Source organism: Micromesistius poutassou (assembly GCF_964030765.1).
Source record: "Micromesistius poutassou genome assembly, chromosome: 18".
Classification (NCBI taxonomy): domain Eukaryota; kingdom Metazoa; phylum Chordata; class Actinopteri; order Gadiformes; family Gadidae; genus Micromesistius; species Micromesistius poutassou.
The window spans coordinates 9,261,085-9,288,017 of record NC_140288.1 but is presented as its reverse complement, the minus strand read 5'-3'; the positions used below and the strand labels follow the sequence as shown (position 1 = coordinate 9,288,017).

At 46.8% G+C, this 26,933-nt stretch overlaps 1 protein-coding gene across 1 annotated transcript in view; it reads left to right on the top strand.

Moving 5' to 3' along the window:
• Nucleotides 1–26,933, top strand: part of snd1 (staphylococcal nuclease and tudor domain containing 1) — a 149,050-nt gene that overhangs the window by 34,426 nt on the left and 87,691 nt on the right. Inside the window, exons 12-15 of the mRNA XM_084483174.1 lie at nt 3,211–3,321; nt 5,462–5,534; nt 9,299–9,440; nt 20,779–20,888. Of these exons, the coding sequence (XP_084339300.1) occupies nt 3,211–3,321; nt 5,462–5,534; nt 9,299–9,440; nt 20,779–20,888 (436 nt within the window). The remainder of the gene's footprint in view (nt 1–3,210; nt 3,322–5,461; nt 5,535–9,298; nt 9,441–20,778; nt 20,889–26,933) is intronic.

Sequence of the window (26,933 nt, the reverse complement as noted above, 5' to 3'; positions counted from 1 at the left end):
CCTTGCGTGGAATTGTTTTCAACCATCTTCTGCGTTCCAGATCCCGGCCGACTGGCTGATCTGAGCTCAAAGCGCAGCGCATGCAGGGTTTCCCGCAGAAAATGTGTTAGTTAAGGTGGTGGGGTGGGCCGTCAGACGTGGGGGAAGGGGTGCACACTGCACACTGCACTCTTTCACAGGTGGACCATTTATGCTTATTTTCATGCAGGCTGTTAGACTGTTGCCCTGCAGCCTGATCTATACAGAGAGGGGCCTATCTTGCGCCCGGCGCAATTGACTTTCTTTCTTGTGTCGTTGCTAGTTTGCACCCGGCGCAAAGCTGATTTTCCCCCGCAGCAACCAGGCGGCACTACACTTGCACCTGGAGAGGCGTGTCGACGAAAAGCAGGGGCGTGTTCCGGCGCAAATGATACTTGGTGCTATTTTAGTGATCTAAAAAATGCGCCAATGCAATTGCGCCACTGACCGAAAAATACCTGGTCTATTGCGGATAGAGCAGTTGTTGTTGCTATTTTGATGTGCCATGGCAGGTGGGAACTACAGCATAGCCTACGCTTACAGCATAGAAATAGCATGTGGATTGTGGAAACATTTTTTTCAATAGGGCTGCATGAATGAACATGAATGATGTATAGTAGGCTATGGCATGCGTTAAAATAATACTAATAACAATAATGCATTCGAGCAAAGTATATTCCAGGCTTCCAAAACAAAATCTAATTTTAGGGTAAATGGTTGGTTAAATGATATGGGAAAGAACAGCTGATACAGCGTTAAGTTGTACTTTTAAAACAATGCATCTGCAAACACCGTACAGCAAACACATATGTTCTTGTTCTAGACATCGTGTACAAGCCCATTACTTTTAGGATTGAGTATTTGATCGTGAGAAAACATAGTTTTACCGCAAGTTTTTAAAATAATGAATGAATGCGGGTGATGCTTGGTGCGCGTGTGTGCGCACCCATCTGTTTAAACACACGCAAACTAAACACGTAACACATAATACAGTCCATGGCGATGTATATTAACGGGGGGACACATGCATATTATGAACACAAGTCGATAACGATAATGTATACAATACTGGTAACAAACGATGTTTGTTAATGTATTGCTGCATATCATTAAATAGACACACAGTTGCAGCTATCGAGGACCGCGTCCGCATATCATATGTTTTAAGTTGTCTTTGCCGCAATTTATGACGAATCAGTGTTTCTGAAGTTAAAGAAGAAAACGCTATTCCATGTGTGAATTATGCCTATAAGGGCATAAACTGAGCCATTTGGAGTTTGAAATTCATGTGGTCATGCATCTGTCTCAGCGGAGACTGCAAACGCGCTGTCAAAATATCAACTCGGCAAGTCAAATGCGCTGGGTCTTAAAGGGGATGGCAGGTGGAACTCTCATTGGTTTATTGCACGTTATGCCCAAAACACACCTACAGGTTTCAGCCCGACCCTTTTTAGATTTGCGCCAGGCACAAAGCTCATTTATCTCGCCGTCATAATAGCAACAGCGCCGTAGAACCGGCCACAAAGTACTTTGACTTTGAAGTTTAGATTATTTTTTACTTTGTATAATATTCACAAAAAATGTTGCAGACGTCGTAGTTAAGGCGGCAGGCCTGTGTTGCTTAGGCGGCCGCCTAAGCTGTAAAGTGCTGCGGGAAACCCTGGCATGCTGGGCTCCATTATCGTCACACAGAAGATGTTAATCCACAAATGAATCGTGTTTAAGACTGAAATACAAACCGTTTTGGTAGCACATAATGATTCTCTTTTAATAGCCAACAGGAAGGACTTATTAACAGACAGTTCTGGCGAGCCACCCACCAGCTCCCCCCTCCCTCCCCGCTCCACTGTTCCAGTTGACAGGGCCACCCTTGGGCGCCAGCAGATTGGCTGGAGATTGACAGGCTCACTGCTGTTTCTTTGTACCCGACCGCCACACGTATCTTTCCCTTCTTTCTTCACACACCATTGAATGGAAGCGGATGGGGAACATGCGCTGTGCTAACGGACAACGCCGTCATATCTAATGGGGGCACACAGCGGATGCTAGCCCGTCTGGAAGTAATAAGAGGAAGTGCCTTGAAGCAGGGGAAGGAGGATGCTGGGGTTTGGAGCCATCAGTGTCTCTGACTGTTTGATTTGAAGAGCCTCGGGCACAGGTGGTGGCAGTGTCCGTGTCGTTGTGTTCAGTGTTAGCTGGATCAGCTCTGAGTTGGGGTGTGCAGATTTGACCTAGTTGTATTGGCACTTTTCCAATAATCCCCTTTTGTCATGTTGTATTGATCCCAGTTTGAAACAATATCCAAATCAATGATGTAACACCATTTTGAGTGATGCCTTATTGATGGGACTTTAATCACCTGTGTTTTCTCTCTGAATCCTGATTCTTGCTCGACGTTGGCCAATAAATGGAGGGAAGCATGCTTTCAAGAAGTGCTCCTGAATCTATACGTGTGGACGTCTGTAGAAAAGGGCGTTGGATGCAGCTGCAAATACAGTCGCTTGGTTGGGACAGGATTCGGCAGGGACCTCACTACGATATTAAAACAATGTTTGAGTGCTGATAAGATACGTGATGCGATTCAGCCAATTTTGTGAACGATATGCTGCTCATTTTTATGTGGTTTAATGTTGGTGGTTCAGAGTCTTCAGGTTCATTGGTGGCTTCCGCAAAGATTACATTTCTGACTCTTTTGAAGGCTTTTGAACCATTGATCTTTGAGTTAACCTTACGATACTATGATGCAACTCTTTTGTCTGTAGCTCCTTAGCGAGTTGCCATTAAAGAAGTGGGTTGCATTCTCTTAACACTGCAGCGTTTTCAAACTTACCTTGGAGACGTTGAAGAAAAGAATCTTCTTTCTCCCCCTTTGTGCCTGTCCTTCACAATCTCCTCACCTGAAGATTGATGCCTCGCAAATGAAACCAGATTTTCTCTATCTCTCTGTCGCTCATGTCTAATGACAAATCCCTAGTGAGATGTTAACACTCAAAAAGTTGTACTTGTACTTCTAATATGATTAAAAGATCTTTTTAAATCTGTCTCGGAGCATTGCCCTTCGCTTCCGTCTGCCGTCTGCTCTTCTGTGCAATTCTTTGGATTTATTTTGCGTGAACAAACGTTTGAGGTTCAATCCGATCTCCGTCTCTCTCTCTCATGTCTCGTTCTCTTCTCTCTCTCCTCCGGCTGCAGAAACATTGCAGAGGCCCTGGTGAGCAAAGGCCTGGCCACCGTCATCAGGTACCGACAGGACGACGACCAGCGCTCCTCCCACTATGACGAGCTGCTTGCCGCCGAGGCACGGTGAGGGACCTGGAACGCACGCACGCACGCACGCACCTACGCACGCACGCACTCTTAATACCTTCACGCACACACGCGCACTCTTAATACCTTCACACACAATCATACAAATACATGCACATATACACACGCACACACTTGATATTCCATCATGCAGGTGCAGAAGCAAACTTCAGTTTTTTTTCTCGGCTGCCATGCTGGTCGTTCCCAGACGTCCTATAAAGGCATTCTGGAGAACATTAAGAGAATATATGAGTAAACGACCTTCAGATGAAACCTGGCCTTGTATAAATCCACACATTGATTCTGCCAACATTGTTGTTGTCGTGTGCGTTACTATTGTAATTATAATTCGTATTATTGTTACGAGTGCAGTGCCCATTCACAACGTGCTTGTTCCGAACAGGCCAATTGCTTCGCCTCCCGTATCGCGGCTTGCAGCTTTCCCTAAAGCTTAATTCAATTGACTTCTCTCGATCCTCAGCAATGCACCCGACAAAAGTGGATCCAGTGAACAGTTGAGAATCGAAGGACGGACACACGTACCCACAGACACACAGAGGCTCCTCACTATCGTTAGGGTTCTATTAGTATTATTATTCGGCGGTGCTTCTGCAGTGATTCACGGCCCTTGGCGCTCCCGGCCTTGTTCTCCTACTGACTTATCGCTCCCACCGCGCAACGTGGCACACAAACATGTAAACACAAAACTCGGTCAATTCAAAGGGTGAAAGCACACATAAAACAAGGCAGGCCCGTGGTTTGTGCTTCTGTGTGCTTTCACATATGTACAGTTGTTTGTTTATTTATTTTATTCCATTTAATGCATTAAAGAACAAAGTGAACATGGATGGAGATGAGTGGGTACCGCAGGGGCGGGCGGGCACACACACACACACACACACACACACACACACACACACACACACACACACACACACACACACACACACACACACACACACACACACACACACACACACACACACACACACACACACACACACACACACACACACATCCAGAGCTGCTGCAAGGTAAATCACTGCTGCACTTTACACTGGTCCTATGAATATAATTATATAGGGGTGCAGTGGAGAGATTTAATACAGGCTTTATTACTCCAAAGATTAAGATCTGCTGGCTGTAGCTGGACCCGTGCACCCTGGAGCCCTGCCGGATCCAGCCCTCCTTCTGGGCGCTGTACTCTCCCTACACTCCCTTTTCAATCCTCTGCCTTTTTTTGCTTCTTGTCCTGCTTCATGTTTGCCCTTGACACTTTCTCTGGACGTCCTTAATTATGAACCTCCCCTCCTCTCCATCCGAGGACGGCCCGGGTTCAACTGTTGCTGCCTTTCTCTCCTTGTCTTTAGTTTGATGCTTGTTGTTCTCCCCCTTTCTCCATCTATTTTCCTCTTTCTGCATGCATCTCACACACAGACAAGACAGCTGTCCATCTTTAACTGATGCTCCATCCCATGGCCAGCCTTCAGCCTTCGACTTCTACAGGGCCACACACACAACCACCCCGCTCCTCTCCACACCCGGGCTCCATCCCAGTAACCCGGGAATGACATGCCCCCCAAGCACCATTTGTCCCCCCAATCTAATTCAGCCCCAGGGTCTCCTCCTCGCTCGTGCCGATAATCATATCTCTTTACCTCCGCGATGCCCCCCAACCGCCCCCTCCTCCTCCCACCATCAGGCCATCCCAGCGTCGTCTCTGCATCCTCGTCTCCAGGCGCCCATTCCTCCCCTCACTCTTCATTCCCAGGCTTATGGATTACCGGTGTGTAATACCCCAGCCTGGCCCTTCCACTCCCGCCGTAATGGCAGTTACAGTAAAGGAGGTTGAGGTGTTGGGGGGGGGGGGGGGGGGGGGGGGGGCCGTTATGAAACCATATCCCGCTTTGAGCCAAAATGGCTCCCCACTCCCCGGCGTTTTATCTGGTGCATTCAGTCTCCACAGACTGGGTTTGCCGCTGTCATCATGCTCCCATGGTGCTGAGATGGTGTGTGTGTGTGTGTGTGTGTGTGTGTGTGTGTGTGTGTGTGTGTGTGTGTGTGTGTGTGTGTGTGTGTGTGTGTGTGTGTGTGTGTGTGTGTGTGTGTGTGTGTGTGTGTGTGTGTGTGATTGCAGGGCTATCAAGAACGGCAAAGGGCTGCACAGCAAGAAGGAGGTTCCTATCCACAGAGTGGCCGATATATCTGGGGTAAGCTATTCGTGTGCAGCGGGCGTCTGTTATGAAATGTTTACCACGAGGGTCAGGGAAGGCGATGAAGAGCACACACGCTCACACTTGATTTCCGTCCTCCTCACCAAACTCCACATCTCCCCCCCCAATGTTAAGGCAATGGGGCGCCCTCTAAAATAATCTGTTTTTTAAAGGGCGAGATATCTGAGATCAACTGCTTGAAAAGCAGTTGAGCAGCATAAAGATTAGTGAGACATGAGTAACGCTGTGCTGTGGTAGAATCTTCTCGACATGGTATGTATTTATAACCCGGCCCGTGTTTAAAGACCGAAGAGGCGCTTTTTGTGTTTTTTGTGTGTTTGGTTTTTTAAAACTGGGCACGGAATAACCGATCGATTATTTGTTTTCCGGTGTTACACTTGGTACGATTCACAGGGAGCTCTGTTTGAGAAATGCAAATGTTCAAACTTGACTCAAATGGGACCGGAATTATTTTTCCTGTCCCATATTCTTTTATTCAATGTTCAGTTCATTATAACGACTGTTTCTCATGGGTGATACCCAGCAAAACAATTTTTTTTTACTGCTTGTCACGTTGGCATCCAAGTTTGGCTGACAGGTAGTTGAAATATACTACTAGGCCTTGTGGCTTGTTCCACTCCAAGACGAAAAAGTGCTAGTTACAACATAATACATAATGTAAGACACTATATATTACTACCATAAAAGTGTGTGTGTGTGTGTGTGTGTGTGTGTGTGTGTGTGTGTGTGTGTGTGTGTGTGTGTGTGTGTGTGTGTGTGTGTGTGTGTGTGTGTGTGTGTGTGTGTGTGTGTGTGTGTGTGTGTGTGTCAGCCAAATTGCAGCAGTAATGCTGCAGCATTATATAAAGAAAAACACTTTTGTGTGTTTGTTTTTCTGCTGTCACCACAATCCTTAACCAGAGTACTGTGCAGACTACAGCATTATGAACGGCTGACTGCCCCCCCCCCCCCCCCCCCTCATTCCCTTTCTGTGCTGCATAGCCCAGTAGACTTTGGTTCTCCTAGCGGCCATATTGGCTAGTTTGTTGGGTTGAAACTTCTAGGATCTCCGGGGGAAACCATGACAACTAATCAACTTCACATCCAAATGCTACCTGGGTGGAGAAACGGAACACAGAACTAAACAGAATGCGTACTGTTGCCATGGTTTCCAAAGATTCCCGAAGGTTAACCTATCCAACTAACTAAAAATGGCCACTTGATAAAACACGTTTTTAGACTAAACCAGTGCTTATTGTTGCCAGCAGGACAACCCTGTCTGTCTCATTCATAAGTAACGGAGATAGTGAACTGAGCCGCTCCTCTCCTGAGTCCTTTGTCTGCTCGGCCTCCTGCGAGTGTGGGGAAAAGTGTCAACAGGACAGATTCATTACTGGGCCTTGCAACATGACTTATGCTGGTGAATTGATGTGCTGACTGGGCAAGCGTGCATCTCTTCATCAGTGGTTACACAACCAACCCCTTCTCACTCCTTCTCCTCCCCCCTCCTCCCTCCTTCCCTCCGTCTTCCAAGCTTTTGGGAGTAGCACTGAGCAGTGATGGAGGCGGCAGTATTTGGTGAGATGGATAGAAAGACAGATGGACGGACAGAAACCTTAAGTAAGATGTTCTGTGCACTGCCGAGGCCTCTAAAGTATAGTCATTGATTGTCAGCATTAAAACACACAACAGGTGTGGGTGGGTGGCTAGAATGGGCAGTGTTCCAAATTAGACTGGCTGCATCTCCCCCAATTCTCTTCACATCCTCTCCTTCTCTATTCATTTCCTCTTTCAATTATTTTCTTTCAACCTCGCACGCCCATGCACACACACACACAGTATATAAAGATAAAAAAATGATGATACTGAGTGTAAATGTGATTCTTATAAATGTCTAAGCTCTAAATGAACTGATTACAAATTCATTCATTTTAATTCCTCATTTTAGTTTTAGATATCTTTTAAAAGTCCACTCATTATTGTCCACTAAGTGAATAAATGTAGAAGCCTCCTCCCTTCCATCGCTGTACGTCAGGCTCAGCAGAGAGGGAACATGGAGCGTGGGCGGCGTGCAGTCTGAAATAGAGCGCCCTTGTGTCTCTAAATGTATAGTGTGGGCCTCTGCAGCGGTGGCACCTCAGATATCGCCCCCCCCTCGCCCGCTCTCTCTCCACCGTTCTCACTTACCCCCGCGCTCCCTCTCAAGGTTACATAATGAGGTCCTGTCTTATCTGCTGCCCCGACTTAAACCTGCGAGCCAACACGTCGCTGCTGTCTGCAGGCGGCCACAGAACCAGAATAGGGGTGTCAGGGCGTGGAGAGAGGCGCTAAATGCGTATTCTCTTCCTTCACCGACCGGTAACGGGCTTTCTAAGGCCGGGCGCTCAGGGAAATCAAATGTTTGGCTGCACTATCGGTTTAACTTTGAATACACAAGTATTCTGCTGTTTTTTTTTCTCAAAGTGCACGTTATGCATCAACTGAATAATCAGAGATGATGTTTCTTCGTCGTCGTTCGCGTCGTCTTCTCAATATCCACTGTACATTCATTACATTAGGATATTAAAGTGGAGGCAAACACTTCACCTTTAGCTCTCCAAATGATAATTATGCATAATTCAGCTCATGCACTTTCTCCCCTTCGTTCCCTAAGAGGAATCAAACATAACAGTAAAAGTTGGAGAACATTGTCTTTTTTTTTAAAGGTAAATCTGGTCTTCATTGCCGTGCGAAATGGAGCGATCGGTGGAAATGTCTCACCTGTCAGCCTCTCCAGGTGTTGAGTTTCCCGAAGCTCAGAGATGTGAAGCCATGAAATAAGGCTTCAGTATGTCAGCCTGTAGCATAACTCAATCCATCAAGCACAAGGTTGACGGGGCGATGCCCACGCACTATAGGTGCCTCTGAGAGTGTGTGTGTGGCAATATTGGAAAAGTGCAGTCAGTGCCCCGCAAGGTGACCAAAGCACTATATTCAAACTGTCCATTAATGAAATGGACTCCATTAGAAAGCCTGTTACAAGTGTTGGAAGTGTTGGAAATGACGACTTCCAATCAAAATTATTAGCTTTTACATCTCCCCTCGTGAACATTTTGTAGTCAAAAAAAGTTGTCCTTGCTCCTCTGCGGCCTCCTCCCTACCCTCCGCCCCCTCGCCCACCCTGATATTACTCCTGTGGCCCCCGCTGAGTCCACACCCCAGCAGAGGACCTTCACCTTCTCTCCGTCAACAAATCGTCACAAATGTTCCGGCAGTAGCTCAGGAGGCAGACAAGTTGGCTGGTTACCGCAAGGTTGCTAGTTCGATCCCTGGCTCCTCCTAGCTGAGTGTGGAGGTGTCCCTGAGTGAGACGCCTCACCCTGACTGCTCCCGACCAGCTGGCTGTTTGCATAGCTTGCATAGCCGACGTCACCTTCGGTGTGTGAATGTGTGCATGAATGGGTGAATATTAGGCAGTTTTGTGAAGCGTTTTGAGTGGCCACTGGTTACAAAAAAGCACAAAATAAATGCAGCCCATTTACCATTTCACAACACGTGGGCCGCCACGGCCCAGTGCTCAGACCGGTGACCTTAAGTTAATTCATCTAATTGGTCTCATCAGACTCTATGCGAAACATCCCCAGCGACTTGACCTTCTCTCTCTCTCTCTCTCTCTCTCTCTCTCTCTCTCTCTCTCTCTCTCTCTCTCTCTCTCTCTCTCTCTCTCTCTCTCTCTCTCTCTCTCTCTCTCTCTCTCTCTCTCTCTCTTTCCCCCCCCCCAGGAGACGCAGAAGGCCAAACAGTTCCTCCCCTTCCTGCAGCGAGCTGGCCGCTCGGAGGCCGTGGTCGAGTACGTTTTCAGCGGCTCCCGTCTCAAGCTCTACATGCCCAAGGAGACCTGCCTCATCACCTTCCTCCTCGCCGGTAGGTAGCCGCTGCCTCCTCCTCCTCCTCCTCCTCCTCCCCCACCGCTTCAAGGTCGCATCCTTGGGTGTCCTCTACCGTGCACCCCCTCCCTCCCTCCCCCCCCCCCATCCCACACACGTCCTGCTGCTGCTGAGTCTGCTCGGTCTCGGGGAGTGATAGATGGGAGAGCACACGCCAAGAGGGCGTGTGTGTGTCCGCTCACAGCGGGGCCTCGCGGACTGGCATCGTTAGGAGGTCACAGGTCATCTCCACGAAAAATGATAAGGGAGTGAGGGAGACGATTAGCACTCACAACAATGGACAATTAACACACACACACACACACACACACACACACACACACACACACACACACACACACACACACACACACACACACACACACACACACACACACACACAGACACAGAGACATTGAGTACAGGCTGGCACTGAAGCCTCGCTCACCTTTGACCTCAGGCTCCCTCCGTGGGATCGCCCTCTGACCCCCTGCCATGTTTAGTCCGATATAGATGTCATGGCACCATCTGTTTTGTGCTATACCATAGCAGTCCACAACGTATGTACCTGGCGGCCCTCCCATAGTACTCTGACACACACACACACACACACACACACACACACACACACACACACACACACACACACACACACTCTCATGGGAGATTTGATCTCCCATGAACTTGCAGGGAAACCATTTCTTGGCTATTTCTGGCTCAAGTGGACCGGCGCTCATTCCTTCCATTTTAGTATTCACTTCTCTCCCCTGGAAACGGATGTCGGAGAAGTTGGGAGTGTCTGTAATGCTCTGTCTATCTACTCTGTGGAGACTGAGAGATGTTAGCATTTTAATATTCAGCGACCGCTGTCCCTCCCCGAGTCCTCGATTACCTTACAACCGGTCGTAGCGTGTCCGTCAATCTCCCCCGACATGGTGCAGAGGGAATCAGTGTCAGGGAAAGACTGCCAAATTAATTTATTTTACGAGTGCTAGGAATCCATTTCTGCGATATGGACGAGGCTTCAGACTAGTGTGTCTAGGCCCGGCACGCATGCTGTGAAATATAGGCTCCTATCTTTCTGCAGATAGTGGCGGTCATTCTTTTATTCCTGCTCTTTGACTCGACTCTGACAGTTTATGCAGGGCAGTAAAATACCGCGGCTCTATCTGGCAGTGGGAAGATGATTTGCGTGTCCTCCCAGATGATGATGATGATGACAGCCGTAGTTATTGCTCCCTTATTGCTCCCAGAGCGGATGCTATTGTGGAGATGGAGGAAACAAACCAGGAAAAGGAAAAGGACATCCTGATCCATCTCCATTCTGGTAAATCAACACATCTCGCGCAAGACAAACGTCAACCACAAGACGATCATCATAACGAGGGAAATACCACAAGAACACAACGTCCTTTGCTTTCAATTTTGTTAGTTATGTAGGCGTTAATTAATCTCGCGATCTGTTTCCAATCGTCTTTCCAATCCGCGTGTAGATTTCCCAATCATTCTCTTTTCCCCGACGGCGTTTGCCAGATGCTTTGACGCTCCCTCCCTCCCCTCCCCCCACTTCTTTGGCAATAAGCAATCTGCATAAAGTCGCACGAGACGTTATGAATACTGGCTGGTCTGCATGCATTATCCCCTGGAAGAGTCATGGCTCATCGGGGCTGTGAGTGCTCATCACGCGCGGTCCCCAACAATTGCTCTCTTCCAAGGGAAATGTCAAGTGTGTTTGCGTGAACCCCTACTTATGTCGCCACTCTCATCAGAGACTGTTTTCCTTTGATCAAAAGTTATTAGCATATCACAATAAGCACATTATGCCTGATAGGCTGTGGTGGATTTGATTAAGGCCGTCCTTGGCAGGGGAAGGAAGGGGGGGGCGGAAAAAAAAGTTATCTTGAGATATTAGATGCGATTTCTTTAATACACTCATTTATCTGAATTTACACTGATGAATGCAAATCACCATGATCTTGTATTTGTTAATTGAATTGGCTCCGGTTTTACTCCAGTGACTTTTCTGTGTTGCCACATCCGCCACCTCGCATGTTACACTGTGCGTCGTCTTCTGGCAATTATTCACAAAGGGGGGGTTTTCGCGGGCGTGTATAAACAGAACATATTTATGTCGCTTTGGCCAGCGCTGTGCCGGCTTCCCGAGGCAGGACTTTAATGCAGACAGGAAACGACATCCAAGTCCGTGTCCAGGAGCCATCTAATCTACCTCCCGCCCTTATCGCCCGGCCGTTCATATCGTTTTCGTCTCTGTCAAAGTTATCTTCGACGTGTTTCATCGGGCCATCTCCCAGCACGGGCCCGGTCTAAAACAACACACACCCGCATGATAAGGTTGTCTTCCTGGCCCTCTTATCTCCATCCGTGCATTTAAAGATTCTGAAGCGCTTCCACCAAAGAGCTTTTCCCTTTAAATGCATCACGTTAAGCGTGCATGCCCAGATGGGATCCGAGGCCCTTATCAATCAGATACGGTTAATATAAGGAGGGAATCTGGGAGGAGGAAATACAGCTGTGTGCTCGGCCCTATACTTCACTGTGGCTTCTCAGGCAGTTCAAATATACGGATATTAGAACCAAAGGCTTATGTCAAATAATGTTGCGTAAGGTTTCATTTATTAGTCATCATTGCAATAAGATGGCACGTCAAACCGTATTGATCAGAATCACATTTTTGCCGCAGTGGTGAAATGAAAGCGGCAGAGTTAATCCCGTAGCCATGCACAGTCCTTGGTGAAGATGCAGGCGAAGTGCATTACTGGGGCAAGAATCTCAAAGCTGTGTTCTTTGAATAATGAATGGTTTGTGCCCCATAGCTATGCACACATCAGAAAATTCAATCTTAATTTCTTCATTTCATTCCATTTAATTTAATATTATATCAAGTGGTATATTATGTTCGACCGATGGCTATGTTTAAGCTGTTGTTCTACAGTGCACATTGTATCTAAAGCAGGTAATGGCGATCTGCAGATTAGAAAGAGCATCTGTCCTCTGCATTTATACCTGTTGGGGTGGCATGTGGCTTAGGAGGTAAAGCGGGTTGACTGGTAACCGGAAAGTTGCTAGTTCGATCCCCAGCTCCTCAAGTGTCGACGTGTCCCTGAGCAAGACACCTCACCCTAACTGCTCCTGATGAGCTGGCTGTCGCCTTGCATGGTTGACACCGCCGTCTGTGTGTGAATGAGAGAACAATCTTAAGCGCTTTGAACAGTCAACAGTTGGCAATATGCTTAACAAAGACCTTGACAAGTCTCTATAGCCCATTTCACCCATGGAACCAGAGAGAAATAAAACTTCCAGTCTTGCTGCTGGAACATTGGGGCATTCACACTCACGCATCCTATTGAGAAAAACATGGTTAGATCTTTTGATGGGTTCACATGTGACCAATACATCCTTTGTCCCTGGAAAAGGTGTGAGGACACCTAGAAATCCATTAAACATTCACGTTATTCTTTATGAATGCACTCAGTGCCTGCATTCCTTTTGGGAGATTGCCCAGTATGTTACTAGGTCTATTCCAGGAAAATTGCCAAATCATCCTATCTGGCGAATTTTAGTGTGGTAAATTGTTGGACCATTTCTGGATACAACTGCATGTGTAAAAGGGGCTTATTTTTTTATCATTTTTGGCAGTGCAACTTGGATAGACTTCTTTGCCAACAGCATTTCTGCCCAACTAGCGGTCCATTATCTCTGTGTAGCTACAGTTTGTTCTCAAATAAAGTTTTCTTTGTAGATGAACAATATATCAAGTATGTACCTCTTTTTCACTCTACTGTTGCAAAAGCCATCGGAGGGTTTTCTTTTCCTTTTTGTGTTGAAAATGCCATGTCTTCCCTCTGACCGGCTGCTGGTTTTCCCTGATACCTCTTTCCGGACCCTTGATATTTTGAAACAAAGAAATAGTGAAAATGGATGAGGAGTACACTGTAGGACAACAAAGACAAACGAGAAAATCCCTGAAACTTGAAGGGAAAGCCCAAAGAAGAAAAGAGGATTTCCTTTCCTCGTCTTTTTTTTCAGTTTTATTTCCTTTTGACCCTTTCTCACAAACTTCCATTTCCTGCTGTTCTAACATTCGTCAGTTGAATGGCAACTGCCTTTGTAGTTTCCAACAGTTTTTGTTTCCTTTTCTTCGCAGAAGGTAGGAAGGTGGCATGGTTTTGATTTAGATTACACACTCGGAATCCAAACCCATGTTTCCATGTCGGGTCAAGTGAATGAAAAGGGCCATTTGAAAAACATTTCATTGCTCAAAACCGGAATTGTGTGGGAAACACGAGACATCAACTAGAGCCGTGTAGGGAGGCGGAGAGTGGTAAAGCAGTTCAAGGCGAGGCAGTAGAATAGCCATTTAAGACTAGAGGTCAGTTTGAAAGAAGGGTGCCCGTTACGTCACATAAAGGCGGTACAGCCATATAAGTGCGAGTGCCGTAGCATCATTCGGATTTGACAGCTTTGATCTTGATTTTAGACTGGGAGGAAGGGGGCAGGGGTGGCGAGGATGGGGAAGTGTGCTTTCAAAGTTGCTCGGAAAGTTCCAGAGCGACCGTCTGTCGTAAAGATTAAAGCCCCGTCGTTTGGACACAAAGATGTGGGCTGTCAGCGGGACGAGCAGGCAGCTGCGGTGTGTGTGTGTGTGTGTGTGTGTGTGTGTGTGTGTGTGTGTGTGTGTGTGTGTGTGTGTGTGTGTGTGTGTGTGTGTGTGTGTGTGTGTGTGTGTGTGTGTGTGTGTGTGTGTGTGTGTGTGTGTGACACCTGTGCGCGGGCGACACCTGTGCGCGGGCGAACGGGACAGAGTGCTGAAGGATGGCAGGCGAGCCAAGCGCGAAACGTTCCAACAGTAAAGAAGCTCACTAGTAAAATAAAGTCTGGGAATATTTGGGAGGGAAGAAAGAGGGCGATAAAGAATGCCGCTACGGGCCATTATGGTGTCGGCCCGCACATTACTCCTGATTCTTGGTTTCCTTGTGTTTGAAGGTCGACACTGCGGCTTGTTCATATAAATTCACGGTCTTGAACCGGGGTTGAACAGCCGACGGAGTCTCTGTCGCAGCTGCTATATGTGGGTGACTTAATCTGTTGGTGCTTTCACCTTGGGCACTTGTCTCTAACAATAGGATCTATCCTTTTTAAGTTCACCGTGTTATGCATGACCCAATTACGATTTCATTAATTATGTTGTGTTGAAAGAGAAGAAGAGTTGGTTTTATGAGTTCAGACAGGGTGCTAAATCCATGGTTTCGGTCACCTTTGACCTGATGTCGATATATGGAATGATGGAGCTGACGAAATACTTAATGTTCACGTTGCACTGGACTTTGGCACTCGGTTTGTCAGCTGGCTGTCGAAGAGAGAGAAGGAACATGGGTGGCTGTTCAGAATAGACCATTGTAAAGAGAAGATGGCATCAAACGGCTGGGAACGAAACACAAGATGAAGAAATAACATCTACATATAGCTCTACATATATGAATGTATCAACCTGTGATCCAGGCACGTACATGACAACAAAGAACATTTTACCATATGCTTCCATATTCAGTAGTGCGATAACATCCATAACAATGATTTTAACAAGTACGTATGTACCTCAAATGAACAACTATTATCTGTCGGTCAAAAAGTTGTGTTATATTATATTTTTTCTCAAGCATTTTAGCTCATTAGTGTACATTGGTGAGGACTGAGGAGGGGTGGAAAGGTCAAGTCTGTGCGATTCTCAGTACGTGCCGGGTAAACCAATACCCCATGTAATTAAAGATGAGATTTGATAAGTTATTTAAGGGCATTTCTAAGTGTGCAGACTTTTTCCGGATGACTTTGCCCAATGCAGCTCTGCTCACCAAATGCTCTCGTTAATGGGATAATTGTATGTAAATTACAATGAATAGTTGAGCACATCCCTAACTGGTACTTTTGCTAAATGCCAGATATTGCCGCATAGGAAACACTGTGAAAAAGGAACAACAGGATATTTCTGTCCGTCTACGTACAGACATTCATTCCTTTGTCCCTCACATCTCCTTGTCTTGTATGGCAACTGTCCTTCCCGTCAGGCGGTCCCACATGGTGAACCTGGCCTGGTCCACTTCTAAAAATACCCTCTTGGCCATGGGGTCCTTCCTCCTCATCCTCCTCCTCTTCCTCCTCACCTCCACACGTTCACTCTTCCCAGTCTTATTTTGTGAATCACTAGTGTTACCCTGTTTGAGCGGCACCTCCATGATGGGAGATATCCCAACATCTATTCAACATGAATGGGCTGTCGAGGGAAGGGAATGCCTGCTGCCAGGGGCTGATTTCCACAGTGAGAACACAAAACACATTAACGTTTGAATGTTGGAAGTAATGAAATAACTTGTTGGTTGTCAAGCGGTGGCAAAGGATGACAGGTGGGGGGAGAGTTATGTGAGGTTTAATCAATGGGTTTTACATCATTAATTGTTAATCAGTAAACGGTTAATGGGCGGCAACTTGCATTATTGGAAAATGATACTTGAATGCAGAGAAACAAATTCAATTAAATATTAATTGTCCTGTTCAAGGGATGATGAGTTAATGTGTTGGTGTTGCCGAGCGGTCCAATCCAAATTCCCTCCTCTGTGCACTTTACTTGCAAAAAAGACCTCACATTTTCCTGTAATGTGTATTAAAAAGGTCTTGCAATGTCATAAATTCAACCTGCCTAAACTTGCGGCTACCCTGTTTTTCTGCATTGCTTGGGACACACCAGGCCATTTAAATGCTAATCCTGGTCAACAGACTATTTACTTGCTATTAGCAGCTAATGGAGTTGTTGTGGTTTGCCTCTCCTTGGGAAAAAAACTAGATGAGGTTGTTCTTTGTGGACGTGTGTGCCTGCAGAAAATTGCATTTTTCATCCCCGGTATTATTTGCAAGGGGTTTAACGATCTCTGGCTGTGCCAATCTGTGTGGAATGGTTCTCCACTGGTTAAACTACCAGACTTAATCACATCATGTGGTTCATGAGGGGATTTGTGTCACTGACACAATGGGACTGAAGTTTGTTTTCATGGTTCTCTATTTGTTCCTCCTTTTTTGAAGTGATCAATGCCGAAAGGTTGTCCTAAATGGACTACTTCTCATTACTGACCCCCTTGGTGGTTAAGTGAACTGCAGCCTGCTTTGGCTCATGCTGGGTCGTTACCATAATAAACAAGCAAATGTTGGCTATAATAAATAAACTAGTTATAAATGGCCAGAGATTGTGATATATGAGATTGGATATAATGCACATTAAGTGCAAAAATTCAAAGTTGTGAATGAAGAGACATTAGCCATTTTACACTCTCAGACGTCACTTCCTTCCATTTTGCCGGCAAAACTGCCCCGGTTGAACTATAACACAAATCAGCCCTCAAACTTTACGAGGAGAGAGTCACTGAACATCACATTTTTGGTATTATGGATGGAGCTGCACTTATTCCGAGTGGAAGACAGTAGGGAAGATGGAGGGGACGTAGAGATTGTTGTTGCATTGTTAGCACATTGTTGACTGGTTTATCACCCACATTAAACTATCAGGGACTTACTCTGCATAAATCAGTACCGGCAACACCGAAGCCAGTGAAGGAATCAGAAACCAGTTTGCATATCAGATACAATATATCCATCGTGTGTGGACACTGGTGATCGCCTCTTCTTAGTCTGTATAGTGTAGCGCAGTATAGTGCGGATGCAAAAGGCGAACAACAGAACAGAACGCATTGCTGACTGAACTCCTGGATCCTCCACCAGTCTCCCAATCATGCATGCATTTGTGTGTGTGTGTGCGCATCTGTTTGCGTGCGTGCGTGGGTGTTTGAAGCCTTAACGGGGGATGGAGACAAAGAGCTGGTGCCTCCATTGAAGCAAAGGGTTATCTTCTGCTGAAGGCATCTCCTGCATCAAAGAGCCCCGGGACGAGGAACACTGCAGCAGGCCTCACGCTGTGCATACAGAGTGTGTGACAGTGTGCATGTGAACTTAGGAGTACTACTGTACTTATAGCATCCATACCTTCCCACCTCGAAACCCAGTCACGTTCAACCGGAGAAACGCATTCCCTTTGCAAACCCACACACTCATCCTTCCCGGCTCACATACCATTTTCCCGCTTTATTTTCTTCCCTCTCCCTCTCCAACCCTCCCTGGAGAGCGCGTGTGTAGACATGAATCCTTTGTACTCGCACGTCTCCTGAGTCACGTTTAAATAATCCACTTCCTGCGCACTACCCCCTGTACAAGAAAGTTCCTGGAAGTACACCATGGCCGTTTCTCAATACAAAGTACGCGGACTACGTACTCGCAGACTTTGAAGTACGTACTTGGCAAGTCCTGACTTCCAAGTACAGACTTCCGAGGACGCGAGTACGCACCTGCAATTGGAACAGCAGTGGACTCGATGACGTCACCACCTCAGCTCTGTTAACTGTTTTACGGCCTCATGTAGGCATACTGAACAATATAAACAAATGATATAAAACTAAACCCCAGCCTCTTTCATTTTAAAATAGTATGTTAATATTTTGAATGAATATAAATAAAAAGATATGCTTGTCGTGTGTATTTCTATACACACAACTTTTTATATGTAGGGTACAGATGTGCGTGCCTAACTGCCTATGTAGTTGGAGAGTAGGCTATTATAACGAATAATAATAACAAATGAGCGAGAAATTACACAGATTAGAATAGAAAAACACACACACACGATCGGATGGATCCGACCGGGATTTTTGTTGCCGTTGCGATGGGTTTCCTCTATCAGCGACATATACAATATAAACAAATTATATAAAACAAAACCCCAGCCTCTTTAATTTTAATATAGTATGTCAATATTTTGAATGAATAGGCCTACATTTTTGTTATATATGTAAAATGTTCCTATATATAGCCTATTATTATAGCTTACATACTAATATTTTAAAACATGGGAATGCGAAATGCATCCTGGGATATTTAACGGTCCCAAGGCCACACGAGTCACCTCCGATGCATCCTCGGTAGAACGGCCTCATTGAGAACGCATCGAGAACACTTCCGGGTTTTACGACTGTACTCGCGTAATTGGAATTGGAACAGTACTTGGGCTACCACTGATGACGTTTCACGAGAACGCAAGTACACGAGTACAGATGAGAACGCAAATTAGGGCTGGGCGATATGGCAAACTGTATCACGATATAAGTGTTTCATATCGGTCGATATCGATAATTATTGATTACATTTTTTTTTAAAGGACCAGGAGAAAAATATAAACGTAAACAGTTTTATTTTAAACTTAACCTTCCCCTGATTGTAGGCAGACAGGGAAAAGGAATGTCAACACAACCATGGAAAACTCAAATAAATATAAACATAAGTCTGAATGAAAATGAACATCACAATGAAAACTTAACAATTATCAATTATAAAGTGCTCAAAAACATGTGCTACAAAAAAGTGTTCTAAAAACATTTGCAGTGTTAAATGTAAACATAAGAGATGAGATCATGAGATCACTATTGCATTACTTGGTAGGTGGATTAAAGTTTATCTTCAACCTGGAGTCCCTAGAACATGGAACATATGGATGTCCTTGTTGTTGGGACATGGAAATATGTCCAGTACTGTCATGAACCATCATCCATGTTGTAAAGATCGCTAGTTAGCATGTTCGCTAACTAGCGATTAACTGGAGTGTCGCTCCATACGTAGCTCTCCACAGGTATCAGAGGACGCGTGCCTTTGTTCATGCAACCAACCTTGCTTCGCAACCTCTGGTTCAAAGCGGAGCTAGACTCTTTGCTCCGTTAACTTCCAATGAGGAAAGAAATTATTGAAACCTTCTATTGAACGCATTTTCTATTGATATTGATTACGTGTCTATCGCAATACATATCGTTATCGTTTTATCGCCCAGCCCTAATTAAGAAACGGCTCATGCCAGGGACAAGGGAGCCCAGAAGTAGAGGTCTTCACTGGTCCAAAAGACAGATCACAACCCTTAAGGGCCTGGTACAATCTGCTCCAAGGTTCGACAAAATTGTAATTAAGGGTATTCGATATAATATCTCAGATGTTTTTGTTTGATATGACAGACCTAGCCTTGTGCATGTCTGAGAGGAGTGAGACCCAGGATCCAAGAGTGTAGGGTATTTTATGGACACGACAAACCCGGCAAATACAACTTAAACAAGAAATGCAATTCTTCTGCTAAAAATGTTAATGTTGTCGGATGCATCATGTGGCATCCTGAGGAAAGGACATCAAAACAACAGGAAGACCTAAAACGAATAGACTTCTGTTCTGCTTAAATCATGCGATGAGTCTGTTTTAAATGAGTGGGACCGTAACAGTCTGCCATACGTAATAATACACTTAACCTCAATCTAGTGTTCCTTTACTTCGCTCTGACTCAACTCCGCTCAATGTTTCTTTCTCCTCCTTCTCCTATTTGGCGCTTGTGCCGTTTTCTCACCTTATTCCTGGCTCTTGGGATCCAATCCTAATGGTCAGCATAATGGTCATGCACGTCACACAGCAGTTCCATGCGTTCCTCTCATGATCACGGCTCTGCTCAGATGTACTTGGGTGTGACACATCATGATAAGCAGACCTGGGACCAGCGATCATGTAACGTTACCAACCCGGTCCAAATTAACTTTAATCACTGGTACAGGTCGGGTCTTCTGGTCCTAGGGTTTCGGGTAGACCCTTGATGACCTCCAACTGGCAGCACTGCAGAGGTACAGGGCCTTCTACAGCCAATCCTCGTCCCCTTCCCTATCCCTCCCCGTCCATTGATGTATTTACCCAGCCGCTTGTGCCTGCACTCAGTCAGTCGCCACTGACAGATTCCTGTGTATTTGTGGAGACGGACAATGTTGACCACTGATCCTTGGGCGTTGTGTGAAAGCAATCGGTGACGCAGCATCTGTCATGTATCTCCGCTGCAGATTCCGTGAACAAAGTGAGGGTTTAGATCTGTGAATGATTCATCTTGTTGTCAATATCGCTGTCCATCATGTCTTAAGTACACGTGTAATTGCTGCCGCATTTCAGATTTATGATAGCCCATTTAGTGCTGTTTACTATTGAGTCATTAAGTGGACGCTTTCATCCAAAGCATCTTGCAGTGAATCATTTTAAGATATGCGTCATTAATAAGGAGCTGGTGGGGTGGGGGGGATGGGGGGGTTGGGTGTCTTGCTCAAGGACACCTGCAGGTAGCCTGCCACCTTTGGGGTTCAACCCCGGAACCCTTGGGTTCGGGAGTCAACAACAACCCTAACCCTAACTTCTTCTTGTTTCCGCTGGGCCAGGCATCGACTGCCCGCGCGGCTCCAGGAACACGCCCGGGGGCGTGCAGACCGCCGACCCCTTCAGCAACGAGGCCATGCTGTTCACCAGAGAGCTGGTGCTCCAGAGAGAGGTGAGTCCCCCTCTCCTCCATCTCCACTCTCAGGCTCTTTGTGTTCTGGCGTTTTGGAGCACACCACATTCCGCCCAGGATTCATCAAGATCCGAGATCATCCTTCTCCCTTTAGTTCACGGACAATAGGTGGTTTCATTTGATAGTAGAATGCTATTACTCAGAGACATCACTCCAGGGCACTTTTTCTGTCATCCATCAGTCCAGCTTGTATACAGACACACCCACTAGAGCGACACGATGCCAGTCAGAGGAAGGGAACCGGAGGGGGTGGACAGAACCGTATTGTCCGTGGCCACAGTTGATGGCTCTCCTCTGGCCCGCCCTGTACCATCGACCGGCCCCCTCCTCAGTCCTCTCAGTGAACAGAGTTAAGAGACAGAGTTATGGGACATATATTCCTCACAAGATCATGACAGATTTTCAAAATGAAGGTGCATGGTTTCATTTGTTGTTTAGCAGCTCCTGCACGTGCCGTTTCGCCGGTAACAGCCAATGTGTAATAATAATGAATGTCACGGTGATAATGACACACAATTCATACAGCGCGACAACAAAATGTACCATAGCATTTTCTTTGTGTCAATCTAGTCGTAGGTTGGTCCATCCCCGTCTCCCTCCTCGCTTTCATAGTATTCTCTTGGCTGCAGCCATTCAACTGATGCAGGGCTTTGGACAATGTTTGTCCACCACATGCCATCCATTCACATGGTAATAGGTTTTAAATACAGCAGTGTATGGGCCCAGGGCATAATGGAGCCGGCCCCAGCCAGCGTTTATCTAGCCAAATCGCCCAGCTCCCCCCTCTAAACATGCATGTGTATGGCATTATTTGCCTTTCCGTGTTGGGCAGCCCTGTTCTTCTCTTTTTAATTGTTTTGGAAGTACATCTTTGAGGACAAACTGCTGTTGGAGAGTGAGTGTGTGGTTGGAGGTACAGCCCGCACTGCTAAAGTAGAACATTGATCCAACAAACACAAATTGCCATGGATGCAAATACCTTTACCCATGATTCATTCTGCTGCTGACAGCCACCGCCTCACCTGATTGGTCGAGGCTCCCGTTTTCCCCGACACACACGCGTACACCGCACACACGTCGATAAAGGCTCTCTCACACATTCTCCCCTTTTTTTTTGCACACACATGCACCCGCATACGTGCGCAGACAGTGCACACTTTACAACCGCATGCATTATCATTTACAGTAAGTTTCCGTAAAGTGCACACTATCGTAGTCCTTCCCTGCCAAAATTGTGAACGGTATTGGCAGCATCAGCAGTTTGTGGCGTGCTCCGAGGGTGTGGAGCCGACAAGATGGATTCATTTAATAAAGCCTGCGTCCGGCGTTGGAGCCGGCTGGATGGCTGTATTTCTGTCCATGTGTGACGCACCTCGCATACTAATATTGGCTGAGGACGTATGCAGACACTAGGCCAGATACGACACTTACACACTCAGACAGACTCAAACACACACACACACACACACGCAGACACACACACACACACACACACACACACACACACACACACACACACACACACACACACACACACACACACACACACACACGCGCGCGCGCAGATTCACAGGACGGAAGGATTTTATTTTAGTAATTTTATTTTGAGATCACAATAAGTGATTAGTGCCGTGACTCCTGCAGTGGAGCATTGCACAGAACCAAAAGTACTGCAGAGTGAGACGATTTCCATGAATAGCCGTCGCGAGGGCAGTGGTCGACCATTTTGGTGGTGGCCTCCGTCCGCGTGTGTTCCGGCAGAACGTCGCAGATGTAAAACCTCCAAGCTCGCCTCCACGGCGTCCGCTCGGGGTACGGAGGGAGGCCCATCCCGGGAGACGATTCGCTCCGACGGCTCCCATGGGTTCATGGGTTGTCATCCAACACATTACTACACTATGAGTTTGTCAAAAATCGAAACCCCTGGCGTTAACTGCTTGGCGCAAAAGGTGTCCTTGTGCGTCTTCATTCGACGCAGGGGGTTTGTAATCCCTCCGCGGCGATATCTGACACCCAGGGAAAGTGCTCCCGCAAATCTTTTTTTCATTTTGTTAGGGTTAGGGTAGTAGTCGTTAGGGTTAGGTTAGTAGTGGTTGGGGTTGGGGTTGGGGTTAGGGTAAGGGTTCCGGTCTTATCACTGTTCGCCGTGGAGGGATTACATCATGAGTTGAAAACCCCCTGCGTCGAATGAAGACGCACAAGGACACCCTTTGCGTCAGCAGTTAACTCCAAAAGCCCCTGACCAAACGTACATTTTTGACAAACTCGGAGTGAGACTGCGTTGTCTCATCAGGGCGATATTAGGGGTTGATTTGCCCACCAACGGGCCATTTAATTACACAAGTTGTTTGCGCCCTTGAGTGAATCACCACGCCGCGCACATGTGATCGTCATATCTCAGCTCTTGAGTTGTCTCTGTGAGGCAGCGGCATGTTTGATGAGGGTGGCTACGTCAGCGTCGTCCCCGTTCACATTTGTGTCTGCTATAATTAGACGAGGCGCTCTCGGGCTGTGGGCTGCAGCCTGGCTCACACTGGGGGGTCCACCGCAGGCCCTCACGTGGGGCTTTTCTTATCCTCTCCATCATGCATCAGTCTTTTTTCTTGTTATTACTCCCTCTCTCTCTCTAGCTCTTGCCTTCTCTCTCCTTCCCTAATCCTCTCTCTTACGTCTTACGTAGAGCCCTCCGGTTTTAAATCTGTGACCGACACTTTCTGACACCGAACCCCTCCGCCCACCCTTTTCCCCTCTCTTCCCTGTCTCTTTCTCCCCATCCACACATCCGTCCGTCCCTCTCCCTCTCTGCGGAGCAACAAACAGGCATATCTTAATTTCTCCTGATGCAGTCACACATAATTAATCTGGCGTGCCGCGCAAGGAGAGGCCCCGATTTCTTCGGTCTCTATTTATAAACACATCTCCCGCTACCTTTCTCTGTCTCTCTCTCTCTCTCTCTCTCTCTCTCTCTCTCTCTCTCTCTCTCTCTCTCTCTCTCTCTCTCTCTCTCTCTCTCTCTCTCTCTCTCTCTCTCTCTTGCTCTCGCTGTGTCTGTCCCTCTGTGTCTCTGTCTATCTGGGTCTCTGTCTCTCTCGCTCCCTCTCGAAGGTTATTTACTTCTTTGGATTATGACTTCAAGTTCAGCACACGCATCCACTGGTTCAAACTTCCAATGCTGTCTGTCTGTCTGTCTGTCTGTCTGTCTGTCTGTCTGTCTGTCTCTCCCTCCCTCTTTTTCAGTCTATTTCAGTCTCTCTTTCAGTCTCTCTCTCTCTCTCTTTCAGTCTCTCTCTGTCCCGCTTAATCTTTGAATAACACTGCTAGTCTATTCCCAGCGTGCGTTACTTAACAGCCTTCCTCGGCTCTATGAAGATCGTGTGTTTGTGTGCGTCATCCGAAGTACGTCCGACGTAGACCCATAAAGCCCTGCAACAGACCCCGACCTCTGTGGCGCAGGTTGTCAATAACCTCAGCCCACGTTCTCCATCGTCGGAACATGCTTTGATCCGTTCACACGTCGAGGTGCGATATCCGCTGGGCTATCGCGGTGGGTCGATGACCACAATCTCCTCGCACAATCTCCATCGCAGCGCTGTAGTTGTTTTGGGAACTTGTGTCCCAGTTTAATTTGGAGCTGGTCCTGTATTGAGCGGATGCTGTGATTGTGTTCACCGCCGGCCGTCGCTGACGATAACGGTACGCGGTGCCTCTTAAACAAAGGAATGAATAAATGAATAATGGAGGACAAGGTCGATGTTGGCCAGGCTGGCTTGGAGGGTCAAGGGACAGGCGTCTGTGGGGGTAAGGGTTCGGCAGTAAATGGACTCCAGACGTTTATTTATTCCGGCGGGGTAATGTAAATCTGCAGACTTTTCAATGTTTTGGAGATACAAGAACAGCACTTTTAATCAGAGTTCATCGTCTGGCTCATCTTAGGTTGCGATAATAAATTAACATGGTGCCGACTCAAAAAAAACAGAGTCGGCACCATAACAGAACAGCTGCAGCATTAGTCATTATGTTTTACAAGGGATTGCGTCACTCGCCGAGTGAACTTCTTTTGAAAGGGATTAGCGAGTTACCTGCTGACTTCTCCGCCTCCATGTTGGTTTGGACGAGTGCACCTCAGGGTGCAGTCTGGAGTCTCCCCTCTAGGTGGCCCCCCACCCTGGGGCCATCGCTCTACGTCTGACCGTTGAGAGACGGATCGAACACCTCCACCGCGGAGGAAAGGTCATCCACCCAATGAGACGATGAGAAGCTTTGGGTGGGCGTGAGATGTGGTGCAGCCTGTGCTAGAGTGCCAGCCCTCTTGAGAGAACACACACACACACACACACACACACACACACACACACACACACACACACACACACACACACACACACACACGTCACTTCCTCTTTAAGTCCCCATAGCTGCTGCTGTTCCTGCCTTAATACGCACAGAACCGCTGCCTTTATTTTTAGTCCATGTTCCCCGTAACCGTTGCCCGGTGACGCCAGTGCTCTGAGAATAGACCTCTGTAACAGAACAGACGTGGGTTACAATAAAACCACTGTGAGCCCTACATAATCTGACCTGTGGTGTGGAAGGGTCTCTCGCTCCCTCTCCCCCTCGCTCGCCCCCCCACCCCGAGCGTGGCACGTGCCGGCAGGGGGTGCGCTCCGGGAGGATGTCTGGCGAGTCAGTTCGATGCGTCACAGCCCCTCCCTCCCTCCATCCAGGCCTGCCCCTTTTGCTTTAGAGGAGGCTTACTCTGAGGTGGTGGGGGGGCGGTGGTAGCAGGGGGTTAATAACTGTTCTCTTTAGTTAGTGTGCTAATGAAATAATGTCTGCCACCCATCTGAGTCACGGAGCTGGGCCACTAGTGGTTCCATTGTGTGCCTGTGTGTGTTTTCGAAACTAGACTTGGCTAAAAAGTAAGTTTTGCTTGCCAAATTTTTGCACACGTTGTAATTGATATACATTATGATTTTTGAGTAAATATATTGTGAGTGTACAGATGGCTTACATGATATGGCAGAAACAAAAGGCCTTTTGCTAAATGTATGGCTATATTTTCATTTGTAGTTGTACTGTTCAGATATTGTAATTAGTGTACATTATAGTTGTCGTGTTGAAATATTCTTATTTGTTGACATTATAGTTGTACTGTTCATATATTGTCGTTTGTAGTGTTCATATATTGTCATTTGTAGACATGTTTGTAGTGTTCGTATATTGTTATTTGTAGTGTACATATTTCATTATGGCTCCGTGGCTACTGCGGCTTCTTGCTGTAAATTGGAGTTGCCATCTCCCGGTGGCACCTGGGATGTGGGTGTTGAACCGTTAGCCTAGCCGGCTGTGTTGACATTGTGCTGTTCATCTGCAAGTCTAATTGCGGTGTGGAAAAAGACGTAATGCCGTAATCACACACCTATTTTCCTTGGCCTCTAAATATTAGCTGGGCGCGAGCAAGGGGGAATTAAGGTTTTTTCGGTTTGTAATCAGATGTTCGTCGACGTGCTGCTGTTCTTATCAAGCTGGCGTGTTTAATATGCGCCGTGCAACATCCCGTAACTCTTGTGAAATCCTGGACGGCGTCATGCTGTGCATTGTTCACAGCATCAGTGGCAACGCCTAATTCATCACTCCCGCTCTCTCTGTCTCTCGCTGCATCTGCTTAACATTTCCCTATCGCACTGCATTGTTCTGTCCTGTCTGTAGAAACAATACTGTCAACAGTGGACAAAATATCAAAAAAAGTGTCAGTTCGTTGCTTGCGAACACACACACACACACACACACACACACACACACACACACACACACACACACACACACACACACACACACACACACACACACACACACACACACACACACACACACTTTATGCCACAGTTTGGCCTCTGCTCCCGCCGGACGAGATGTGGTTCTCCACAAACTTCATGCCACAGTATTAATTTCCAATCATGGAGGTATTATTTTGGCCAGCGGCACGATGACACAAGTGCTGCCCCTCACAGTCTTGGACCCCCT